The sequence below is a fragment of the Hordeum vulgare genome, chromosome 4H, assembly GCF_904849725.1.
Source record: "Hordeum vulgare subsp. vulgare chromosome 4H, MorexV3_pseudomolecules_assembly, whole genome shotgun sequence".
Taxonomy (NCBI): Eukaryota; Viridiplantae; Streptophyta; class Magnoliopsida; order Poales; family Poaceae; genus Hordeum; species Hordeum vulgare.
In genome coordinates this window covers 521,170,210-521,181,935 of record NC_058521.1, presented here as the reverse complement: position 1 = coordinate 521,181,935, position 11,726 = coordinate 521,170,210, and the positions used below count along the sequence as shown (strand labels likewise).

Sequence of the window (11,726 nt, the reverse complement as noted above, 5' to 3'; positions counted from 1 at the left end):
ATTCATCGGTGATGTCATGATATGGCATTGTAGTGCAAGTCCCTGAAAACTCACATGCTAATATTGTTGGTTAGCTAGACGAAGCCATCACGGATCCTTTGCTCTTATAAAAAAGCTCAGACTCTAATTTAATGACCAATATCTTATGTTCGTTGAACTGTGGTTGTCCTTGTTTCACAACCACATAGAGGTTTCCCCCAATCCGGCAGGCCGGCCCATGTTAGCCCGTTAAATCTGGCCGCATGCGCTATCTCTCTCTCTCTCAAAAACAAAATACAAAAACACATGCGCATCCCCCTTCCCAATCCTGAATAGTGAATACCCCTCGCGTGTGGTGCTGATCCAGAACTGCAAAATTCCCCAAGAGACGACGACCATGAAGCTTAGGTTGCGATCCATGGACGCGCGCGGCGGCGTCACTGAGACGCACCGCGTGCAGCTGCCGGACACGGCCGTGCTCTCCGACGTGCGGTCCTTCCTCGCCGCCAAGCTCTCCGCGGCGCAGCCCGTCCCCGCCGAGTCCGTCCGCCTCTCCCTCAACCGCTCGCAGGAGCTCCGTTCACCCGACCCCTCGGCCACCCTCACCGCCCTCGGCCTCGCATCCGGTGACCTCCTCTATTTCACGCTCACCGCGGAATTATTACCGCAGCCTCCGCCTCCTCAAACCCTTCCCCGCAACCCTAGTCCCTCGATCGGGCAAGTTGCTTCCGGTTCCAAATCTCATGGGGAGGCTGGTGGATCATCGTCACCGCCGCAAAATCTACACATACAGCCTGTCTCTTCGTCGCTGCCGCAAAATCTACACATACAACCTGCCTCTTCATCGCTGCCGGGAGCCCTACTCGTGGAGCCTAGTGTGCCCGTGGCATCTGATCCGCCCGATGTGGTGATGACGGAGGCCGTCCACGCGTCCAAGAGCCTGTCGAGCCTCGTCATTGGGATTCTCAAGCGGGAGATGGAGGCGGAGAATGCGGGGGGCGCAAATGGCACCGTTATCCATCGCCTGGCTGTGGCCCTGCAGGCAGCTCTGGTCGATGCTGGCTTCCTCGCGGCGAATCCGACGGGGTCTCGCCTGGGATTGTTGAAGGACTGGGCCTCGGGTGCTGCGGCAACACTGACCGTAAAATACACCCTGCCGGAGCTTGTCGCCATGCTACCCGTGGCTGAAGAGGGGAAGACTGTGGTTTTGAACTGCTCATTGATGCCGAATTATGTCATGATATATGGGTGTGTGCCCGGGGCACACTCAGAAGTGCGCAGATTGTGCTTGGAGTTACCAAAGCTGGCGCCGCTGCTATATCTGGATAGCAATGAAGTGGGTGCAACAGAGGAGAAGGAGATTCTTGAGCTTTGGAGGGTGCTGAAGGACGAGCTATGTCTTCCGCTGATGATATCTTTGTGTCAACTGAACGGGTTGCGCTTGCCGCCGTGCTTGATGGCATTGCCAGATGATCTGAAGGCTAAAGTCTTGGAGTTTGTTCCTGGGGTCAATCTTGCAAGGGTTCAGTGCGCATGCAAGGAATTGCAGGATCTTGCAGCAGATGGTGATCTTTGGAAGAGGAGGTGTGAATTGGAGTTCAGCCCTTCTAGCAAGGGTTCTGGATGGAGCGGAAATTGGAAGCAGAGGTTTGTGGCAGCTTGGAAGGTGGACAACAGTATGAGGCGTCACAAGAGGCCACCCAGCCCAAGGTTTTCGGGCTATGGTTGGGGGATTGGTACACGTAGCCCACTTAATTTCCCCGTAATTGGTGGTGATACGGACCGTCTGCCCTTTATAAATCACAATATCCTTGGGCGTAGTTTTGGAAATCAGCGGAGGAACATCTCGCCCAACTGCAATTTTGAGGGTCATCGCCAAGGTTTTCCTTGATTTAAGGTTTCACTGGTATCTTAAGTATTCCATTCATAGGCTGTCTTGTACATGTTTATAAGTTGCACGCTTATGCATATGTGCACTGCCCTTATCATCATAAACTTTTTTGTCTGTATCTTAGATAATATGTGCTATCGTAATTTCCAGTTATTCCTTGCTATGATATCAAAGTACCTCTGCTCTCTTCTCGGACTATTGATCTAGCCAATGTCATGGTCGGATGTGTAATAAATAGCTTTGGGCTCAGGGTACCGAGAGCTTAACTTTGCTCTATATACATGTTTTGGTATCAGCTTTCATCTGGCAGCTTAATAAGTAATTTTGTTACTCCCTCCGACCCATATTAATTGTTGCTGATTTAGTACAAAGTTGTACTAAATCAGTGACAATTAATATGGATCTGAGGGAGTAGTACTTTTATCCCAGAACTGATTATTTTCATTAACAAATTTTGAAAAGGACTCAGGTTATGTTTATTATTTTAGCAGATATAGAATGAGTCTATTGTTACCATAACTATGAGCATAAGTGGCATTTAGACAGATTAAGGCATAGACTAGTGGTGGAAAAGGGCTGATGCCTTCCCACCCACCCAGGTTCAAGGCATGGTACTTGCAATTTGGGTTTGTTGCACCGATTATACTCTAGGGGCCTCCATTTAAGAAGTTGTGAAATACATGAAGCTTACTGGTGGCTTTCTTATTACTTAGCAAGAACGGAGGGATGGCAATGGGTACCCATTACCCTCATACCTGGTGGATAAAAACCCTATTAGGGTAAGGGTATGGGACAAAAATTACCCATAGGTATATAAAATAGGGAAATCTTAAACCCATCGGCTAGAGCGGGTATGGGATCGTACAGCCCATACTCATGTACCCTTATGACAAGTGGGCCTCAGTATTTGAACTTGTAACAATTATTGTGATGCTTATTTCGTGACTTGATGTATGTACAAAGTATCTCTAACTTTATCATGAGTTTGTGAACTTAAAATGTATGGCTATGTGTTGTTGTTTCGAGTAAATTCTGCTGTTTATGGGAATATGTTGCTGTTTATGGTGTGTTGTTTTTTTATAAGTATGTTTTGTTGTTATGATGTGGTGTTGGTTATGATGTGTGTTGTTATGAGAATATGTTCTGTTTATGGTGAGAATATGTTGCCTCAGTATGTTTTGTTGTTATAAGTGTGTTTTGTTGTTTATGACCATGACTAGCTCAAGGCCTCAAGTTCATGTGTTGCAGACATGGCTATTTTTAACCGCGGGTACCATTCACCCTGTCGGGTGGTGGGTATGGGAAAAAATTGTACCTGTTGGCAGGTATGGTTACAAGCGATGGTTAGGCTTAACAGGGAAGGGTATGAGGAGGCTCCACTCGTACCCAAAGTGCCAAACCTGGCGGGTGCCATCCCTCTTATCACGTTTGTTTTAAACACTTGGAAGTTGCGTATGCTGACTTATTGGTGGCATTTTGAGTTGCAACATGAAATATATATTGATGTTAAGTTATCCTCTTTTTAGCCCGTATTCTACAAGTCAATAGCACTACTGTTCATGTATGAGGCAATGGTGTCAGGTACATTTCAGCAGAGGACTATTATTAGGCTCACCTCTGTTCTTTCATTTAATATATGAACAGATGGAAGATTTAATACTGTTGGCTTTTACCTCTGTTCTTTCATTTAATATCACTAAGGCCTTGTTTGGTACTAGTGTATTTTAGGGAATTTGTGGGATTATCCCGGTCAAACCCCTCAATCCCCACACATCCCATAACACCATTTGGTTCTAGTGTATTTGACATGTTTTATCCCCACATTTCCCCTCAAATCCCCAAATTATAGTGCATTTTTCTCAATACCCAATACACTACCCCTACCTAGTGTATTGGGGATAAATGGGGATTTGAAGGGATTGGGTGAAGGTTGGGGTTTCACCCAATCCCTTGGGGGATTATCCCCACCAATCTCCTCAAAAACACTAGTACCAAACAAGGCCTAAGTGTAAATATCATGGCTTTCAAAGATTGTTCCCGGCAACCAATAAATTGCAATTCATTACACATATACTAGGATCAACCAGTTGATTGTAATTCTATCACTTATATCAAGCTGCTTTGTTTTCCAGTGAACTATACGTAGTTACCATAGCTTTGTATTGAATATATGACCTGTTTTTTCATCTAACGAAGTGGTCTTTAATTGTCTTTATGAAATTAACTGTAATATCTGGTTCCGTGATGCCCTTCTCCATGATTCTATCACTTTGAGTGATTTTAGAAAGTTACTATCACTTTGAGTGATACAATTTCTGTGAATTGCTTCTGGTAAAATGCTTCCAAATGCGCCAGCTAATCAGCTATACTGTAGATAGAACACACATATAGTAGAGTAGTTTAATTTCTGGACAATGATATATAGAGGAGAAAAAAATTATATAGGCCTTTTAGCTCGAAATGAACAGATGAACTGATCACCAAGTGTACTGCAGGTTGGCTTTTAGCTTTGTTTTTCATTTGATATCACTAAGTGTACCTAATGTCATGGCTTTCAGAGGTTTTTCATGACAACCGAGAAGTTGCTACTCATTCAACATATTACTCCCTCTGTTCCATAATGTAGTGCATATAGATTATTTGAAAAGTCAAGCATCACAAACTTTCACCAAGTATGGGGAGAAAGACATTTACATCTAGAATGCTAAACTTATATCATTAGATTCATTATAAGATGAACTTTCATACTTTATATATGTGATATTGTAGATATAAATAGTTATCTCTAAAAACTTGGTCAAAAGTTTGTCTTTTCAAAAAAAAATACACGCACTACATTATGGAAACGGAGGGAGTATTTGTTAATATGATCAACCAGTTGATTGTAATTGTATCACTTTTCTAGCTTCCCTTTTCACAGTGAATTATTGTTTGTTACCATTTTTTTTATACAAACTACTTCCTCTGTACCTAATAATTGTAGTTGGGGAGAACTGGAGTATATGACCTGTTTTTTTTTATCCAACTGCTCTTCATTTGTCTTTGTGGAACTACAAGTAATGTTTGGTTCTGTGATGCCTTTCTGCATGATTCTATCACCTGAAGTATTTTAGAATTTGGAGCTTAATAGTTTGGAGTAGAGTTAGCTATCATATCATTTCACTGAATTGAATCTGATAAAATGCTTCCAGATGAGCCAGCTGATCATCAGTTATAATAAGGGAGGCGGATGCAGGCAGACGGCGTATGCATACGTCCGCAAGAGCATAATTAAGACAACACAATTATTAAAGCAATAGGTCATTAGTTCTGCAAGAGCATAATTAGAACAGCACAATTATTAAAGCAATAGGTCATTAGTTCATTTTTGGCCGTCGAGGATGGTCGTAGACGCCGTCTGCCTGCATTCCTATATACACCACAGATGCAAGGCATATTTGAGTGGTTTAATTTCTTGAGGATGATATATGGAAGCGAAAATGCATAGAGGGCCTTAAGCCGGTGATGATATGAATAGCAAGAGCTTTTTTTTGTCTTGGTTGACGGTATTACAGGTTGTGGAATCCAAACAGTTACCTTGAGCCATGAACAGGGTGAGAACCTCCACTTGAGCTCACCCAGTAGAGTGTTCATTTGTCTGAATTTTTGAGGTATTTCCTGAGTTCCACCAGCAGTCGAAAGTTGGATGGTTATTTTGTGCAAGTCATATGAAACTCTGATGCTTGATGTGCGCCAATCATCATTTGCTTAGACCTGTAAAGCATCTCGGTAATCTATCTTCTTTTCCCGTGGCCTATGATGGATCGAGTGAAGCATGGAGCTGTTGCTCCTCCCGCATCGCAGGGACCAAAGATTGCTCTGGTTTTCTAAGCGAGCTTTTCATTGACCACAGGGGGGGAGAAAGATAACCTTTCTGGTGTAGGCGTGCATCTTCCCGGCTTTGCCCACACATGTTGTGTTGACGATTGGCCTGGTTCATCTTGATGGTAACATTTTTAAACCATGAAATATCTGTCATGAGATTTACTCCTACTACCCTTTTGGCACTGGGCCTGTAAACCACCGTTGCTGGTCGTAGTACTCAAATGACAGCCGTACGGATCAGTCCCGGTGCCCGAGAAAGGCTCCATCTTTCTGCTCTCTTTGCTTGTGGTTTGGTGCACTGAAAAGAATGTGGGGGGAGGGAGGTCATGGGAAGAAATAGTTTACAAAACCAGCTGGGGCAAGGCATTGCGGTGTTTTACTGCCAGGACTCTACTTTTTTGTTGCTGTGATATCTTCTGTGCCTGGGACTGGGGGACTGCACAAGTTAAATTTGTTCCAGTGCTAAATCCTAACCTAACCCTTTGGTTCTCACGAATGCGTTGCTGAAACTGGCACAAAAAACCTGAAGTGCTGTCATTTTCTTTGTCTGTGTTTGGCTGCACGATTCAAAGAAAAATCCGCATCCGCGTCCGATTAGTTTTCCGTATCCATCATGAGTTATCTTGGGAAGAAGAGTGGCATGAAAGCTGGATGTGTACCGCACAAGCGACAGCGAGCCTCTACAGGATTCCGGAGAGTGAGAACAAGAATCCAATTCGCTGCCAAATACACGCCCCTGCCAGGATGCCCTGCCCTGCGCCCGCAGGCCTTCAACTTTTTGACTGTATTATTCCACGGCCACCCAGTCCACACATCTGCTGTTGCCGCCCAACAACCCAAACAACAGCAGCAGTAGAAAGGTGGCAGCCAATGAACACACACACACACACCAGATTGATTCCAAGATGACTTCAAGGGAGGTGCTTGCAAGCTAGTATACATGGACACCTGGACACCACCCCCTTTCAGCTTTGCCGGTGCTCCATACCATTGTTGCATCGTACGTGTATAGTGCTCGTTGGGGAGGGGCCCCCTTTCACAGAATGCGGGGGGCTAACCAAATTCTGCTGATTATGCAACTGGCCTTGTAGAGAAAGAAAAGGGCACTACTTCTACTATTGCTTATACTGCAGCGGAACGTCGTAAAACAAGGGCGCTGTGAAGTGAAGAAACAGTTGGTGGTGGCGCCCCTTCTCTCCTTTTATTATCTTCCCTCCTAGCCGGCCACATGTCCGCACGCCGACACTACTACTACCACCGCATGGTGAACACTGTTCACTATACCATAGGCTGGTGAGACCGTGAGAGTGACCGCAGGCAGCGCTCGCTAGCGATCAAAAGAAGAGGAGGAGCAGCGGAAGCCGCCGCCGCAGCAGCGGCTCTCACCTCCTTGCTGGTAACAACAACGTTTCTTCACCTCCATTGATGCTCTGCGTATGCTGCTGTGGCATCCTCTCCGCTGGCAAATAGTCTTGCGTTTCAGCTTTTTGGAATACCAGCGGCACATTTTGGTACTACTAGAATACTTTCTCGGGAGGGGGGGGGGGGGGGGGGGTGAGCTGCTTGCATCATTTTCCCCTCCTTCCATGAGTGCCAACCGTGTTTTTTTCAACGTGAGTACATTTCGGTCGAATGTTTTCTTCCTGCTCCCATGAGTGTCCGCTGCGTGTTTCAACAGTACGTGGGGATTTGTTTATCGCTCTCGAGAAATTACAGTACGAGAGCATTATTAGCCCAGTACTAATAAGTGGCATCAGCTTTCTCCTCTCCCTGGACGATTTCGGGGCTGCATCCTCCTAGTGTTTTTGACTCATGATATCCCCCTCGATCTACACGCTCAATGAAAGGGTGGAACTTTTAACGCCTCGGGGCCCCTTGTCCTGGCACCTTGGCTGATTCCGGCTTCTCAATTTGGATTGCCGTTCTTCTTAAGGTTGTTCTGCACTGGTGACAGCTGAGTCTCAAGGGTCCTGCAGCTGGTGTAAATCCAGCGTTTCTCTTCATATCATTCATTGTTCCCACATCAAATTCGGATGGGGGTAGGGGCAATGCTCAGTACTCACTGTATATGGTGATGAGGAAGCCTCCCCTTTTCCACTAGTAACAACCGGCTAATTTTCTGGCTTTTTGGCACTCGATCACAGACCCTAAATTTCTTCCATAGTTTGTATTTCTGTTCGAGAACATGCAGGAGATGTTGCTCTCTTTCCTGTTGTCTGGATCTGATTCTGTGGTAGCTAGTTTTTTCAGTGTCAGCTATACACTCGCATAGTTTGCATCCGCCCCGATGAACGCACTTCCGGAGTTTTCATATCGAACACATGATTTGTGTATAGACCAGTATAGATTGTGATGGGAGAAAAGAAGACTTGAATCAGTCTGGGCATCTTGGTAATGCAAAATCTAATGCTGGTGATGAAAGTTTTAAAACAATGACTGCACATATAATAATGTATCTCATGTTTGTGGTCGGCGGGACTAACATGATTTCATTTGTGTTTAAAAAAAGGTACTATTATCATAAGTCTCCCAGTGGAGTTATTCTAAAATAGCTCCACAGGTCCATGACATAAACTGAACTTTGTGCAAAAGATAAGAAAAGGCCATAAACTGAAAACTTGTATGGGATTCTCAGAAATCTTGGTGAAGGTGGGGCATAGGTTCAATTTTTGGTAGGGTTTAAACATAGATAGATCTGGCTCATTTATTGATTAGCGCCATTAACCTTATTCCGGGCTGGCCCATAGAGTACGTGGATGACAGTAGCATCTGATCCTTGGGCCGGTTTTCGATTTCCGCAGTACCACCAACTGTAAATCTCCAGCTGATCTGAATTCAGAACCCTTTATATATTCTGATCTCCGGATGTGATCCAGCTGGTACACGGTTGTTAGCATAGCAGTACCGACAATTCTATTCCATGTACTACTGTGGTCTCCATGTTTGCCCTTGCGTCTGTCCGTTGCATTAGCCTCACTTAACTTTTTCACTTTGGAGGGCAATCTTTATGTAAGGCTGCAAGAGTTAGTTGTTCCTTGTTGAGCCTTGCAAGATATTGACTGCCAGCTCCACCCCGATCTGCTCCTCCGCATTCTCCAGCCTTTAAGTAAAGCAAGCCCCTTCACCACTACCACTGGCCAAACCTCGCAATTTAGAATGGGTGCAACATCACACTGAGATCTGATCAGGTATCAATCAAATCAAGCACAAGGTTTGGTTGATGGCTTTGTGTGTTTGTGGGATGTTGTTGGCAAGATGGTCGAGGTCATAGGAGTGATCATTGTTTTTCTTGGCAGATGTATTCCCCTCCCTGCACTGCCCCTGGAAGCAACGGCGAGCGGAGCTTCGCGTCCGGAGCCGCCAACCCGCTTGCTTTGCTAGACCATGCCATGGACTTCGACGAGCACGTCCTTTTTCCTATGCACAATGCAGGGATGCAAGATGGAGTTCAGTTCTATAACCATACTGCTGGTAAAAAAATATTCTCCTCACTTCTCATGCTGAAGCATGGCGAAGGTACTTGTTCATTCATATGTGAAGGTTCTTCTCACTGCTGGCATTTCCCTGTTTCCCAACTCTCTCCAGGTGGTAGTGGTACCGAGCTGAGTAGAAATATGAGCATGGAGAAGGGTTTGAAGGGAGGTAAACGGAAGGGCTCGGGCGAGGGCAGTTCGACAATGCATTCGCAAGTAATGAAATTATGGAGCCTCTTTCTGTCCCTGTTCTTGCTAGTCTCGTCATTTTGGACTGCATCTCATCTCATCTCATCGTCGTGTATGTATCACCGCAGGAGGAAACTGGGGCCATGTCTCGGAGAGAGGCCAGCATGGAGCGCGCCGGTGAGAAGGAAGGCGATGCTGCTAGCAACAGAGAGGACTACGTGCATATCCGGGCAAAGCGCGGCCAGGCGACCAACAACCACAGCCTTGCAGAAAGGGTGACTAGCCTCTCGATCAACGTAATTCACAGCGCTGCACTTTGTGACATTCTTGCTCACAGTAGTATCTTGTCCGTCTGAAACGCAGTTTCGGAGGGAGAAGATCAATGAGAGGATGAAGCATCTGCAAGACCTCGTCCCAGGTTGCAACAAGGTATCAGCGTCATCAACAAGTGGAAATTTGCTCTTCGGCCGTAAATTTTTCAGAAATTTGCTCACTGTAATATGGTTATGGATTTGCTTACTCTAACCGATGTGGTTGCCTATGGCAACGCAGATTACAGGCAAGGCAATGATGCTCGACGAGATCATAAACTATGTGCAGTCTCTGCAGCGGCAGGTCGAGGTAAGTATACTGAAACAACAGATTCCTCAAAGATCACTTGCTCCTGGCCAGCAATGGCTGAAAGCTTCAGGTGCCTGTTTCCATTCTGGTTTCTGCAGTTCCTCTCAATGAAGCTCTCTGCAGTCAGCCCCGAGCTGAACTGCGACCTCGACCTCCAAGATGTAAGATCAATCGAGTCTGAACAACGAAGAAGACACATGTGTTTATACACTGTTAAAATCACTTCATTCCTCGCAGATCCTTTGCCCGCAGGACGCGCGCTCTGCGTTTCCGGGATACGGCCAGCGATTGGGCAACGTTCATCCTAACGGCAGCATGTTCAGGGCGTCGCAGCCGGGCCTCTCGCGTCCAGAGCTATACGGGAACGGGATCATCATCCCGGACCCGGCAAGTGTTCATCATATGGCGAGGACGGCTCAGCTGCCTGCGTTCCCCCAGGTCTGCATCCAATTGTAACACCCACGAGCAAAACGGTAGCCGAGAGACTGATGATAGCTTTCCCCTTTGACAGAGGAGCATCGTTTGGGACGAGGAGCTTCGCGGCATTGGTCCGGTTGCTTTCCCGGCTGACGCCGGCACCAGCAGCTTGGAGAACTCCGGTAAGGGTTGTCCGTTGCGTTTCTTGTGCGGCTGTGTTTGACTGCTGGCCGTCGAGTCGGCTGGCTGACGAATCTTCTTTTGGGTTGCAGACTCGATGAAGGTGGAGTAGCCGCTGAGGCGGTTGAAACCATGTGCAAAGGCTGCGCAGATCTCCTCGGGCTTTGGCGAGTTTAACTGCTGTCGTTGGGGAGGATTCTCGTGTGTGTGTGTGCGTGCGTGACTTTTGTACAGTTTGACTAAGCAAACGGACGAAAAGCTTTGTGGTCCGTTGTGATGTGCTGTCTCTGCCGGTGTGGACTGGAATTAGTGGTAATAATAATTGGGCTTGATGAGTTGATCTACACTGGTTTGTGCATATTAGTACTGGTTATTCTGCTCATTTTTTATTTAAAGTTAGCAGAAGAGCTGCTAAGATTTCATTGCAGAAGAAGAAATCGATGACTGAAATTGCTCGGTTTATTAAAAAAAATTGAGCAAAAATCTGTAAAAAAGACACACCACACCTAGCTAAGCTAGGTCTAAAGCACTACATGTCATACAAAAGCGCCAAGAAACCAAACAAACAGAAGAAACATCAACGATACAAGCAACGTCATCGTACATCACCAACCGCGCTCACGGCCTGATGATTTCGACTTCGCTGCAACATCACACAAGTGCACCAAGCTGTCGCATCGATCATGGCTGCCACAAGCATGTTGAACCGCCTCGTCGACATCAGAGAAAGAAGACATATCCATAAAGGAGCAGACATATGCCGCTCCGGTAGCAAAAGGACAACCAACATGACTTGATTGACGCTGATTGCATTCAAGAGTGCTCCAATGCTCCGTTCATTAAAAAAAATCGAGCAAAAATCTGTAAAAAAGACACACCACGTCTAGCTAAACTAGGTCTAAAGCACTACATGGCATACAAAAGCGCCAAGAAACCAAACAAACAGAAGAAACATCAACGATACAAGCAACGTCATCGTACATCACCAACCGCGCTCACGGCCTGACGACATCGACTTCGCTGCAACATCACACAAGTGCACCAAGCTGTCGCATCGATCATGGCTGCCACAAGCATGTTGAACCGCCTCGTCGACATCAGAGAAAGAAGAC

At 46.0% G+C, this 11,726-nt stretch overlaps 2 protein-coding genes across 4 annotated transcripts; both read left to right on the top strand.

The window, feature by feature from the left end:
* The first annotated feature begins 255 nt into the window (after positions 1 to 255).
* Positions 256 to 2,170, top strand: LOC123449247 (F-box protein SKIP22-like). The gene has a single exon (XM_045126393.1). The coding sequence runs from the start codon at positions 377 to 379 to the stop codon at positions 1,868 to 1,870; it is 1,494 nt and encodes a 497-aa protein (XP_044982328.1). The 5' UTR covers positions 256 to 376; the 3' UTR covers positions 1,871 to 2,170.
* Positions 2,171 to 6,988: 4,818 nt separating this feature from the next.
* On the top strand, positions 6,989 to 10,958 carry LOC123449246 (transcription factor BHLH089-like). 3 transcript variants are annotated; one of them, XM_045126390.1, is made up of 10 exons: positions 6,989 to 7,130; positions 9,031 to 9,205; positions 9,320 to 9,423; positions 9,525 to 9,671; positions 9,760 to 9,825; positions 9,949 to 10,017; positions 10,116 to 10,178; positions 10,255 to 10,455; positions 10,529 to 10,616; positions 10,707 to 10,958. In XM_045126390.1, the coding sequence occupies exons 2-10, from the start codon at positions 9,031 to 9,033 to the stop codon at positions 10,724 to 10,726; spliced, it is 933 nt and encodes a 310-aa protein (XP_044982325.1). In that variant the 5' UTR covers positions 6,989 to 7,130; the 3' UTR covers positions 10,727 to 10,958. The 3 variants fall into 3 exon arrangements, with proteins under 3 accessions (XP_044982325.1, XP_044982327.1, XP_044982324.1); XM_045126392.1 differs by lacking the exon at positions 6,989 to 7,130 and adding an exon at positions 8,510 to 8,922 and having other exon boundaries at positions 10,270 to 10,455; XM_045126389.1 differs by lacking the exon at positions 6,989 to 7,130 and adding an exon at positions 8,522 to 8,922.
* Positions 10,959 to 11,726: the final 768 nt, after the last annotated feature.

Coding starts and splice junctions, on each gene's coding strand:
- LOC123449246 (XM_045126390.1), top strand. CDS start 9,031: ATGTATTCCCCTCCCTGCACTGCCCCTGGAAGCAACGGCGAGCGGAGC. Junction 9,672..9,759: donor ACCACAGCCTTGCAGAAAGG/GTGACTAGCCTC, acceptor TCTGAAACGCAG/TTTCGGAGGGAGAAGATCAA. Junction 10,456..10,528: donor AGCTGCCTGCGTTCCCCCAG/GTCTGCATCCAA, acceptor CCCCTTTGACAG/AGGAGCATCGTTTGGGACGA.
- LOC123449247 (XM_045126393.1), top strand. CDS start 377: ATGAAGCTTAGGTTGCGATCCATGGACGCGCGCGGCGGCGTCACTGAG.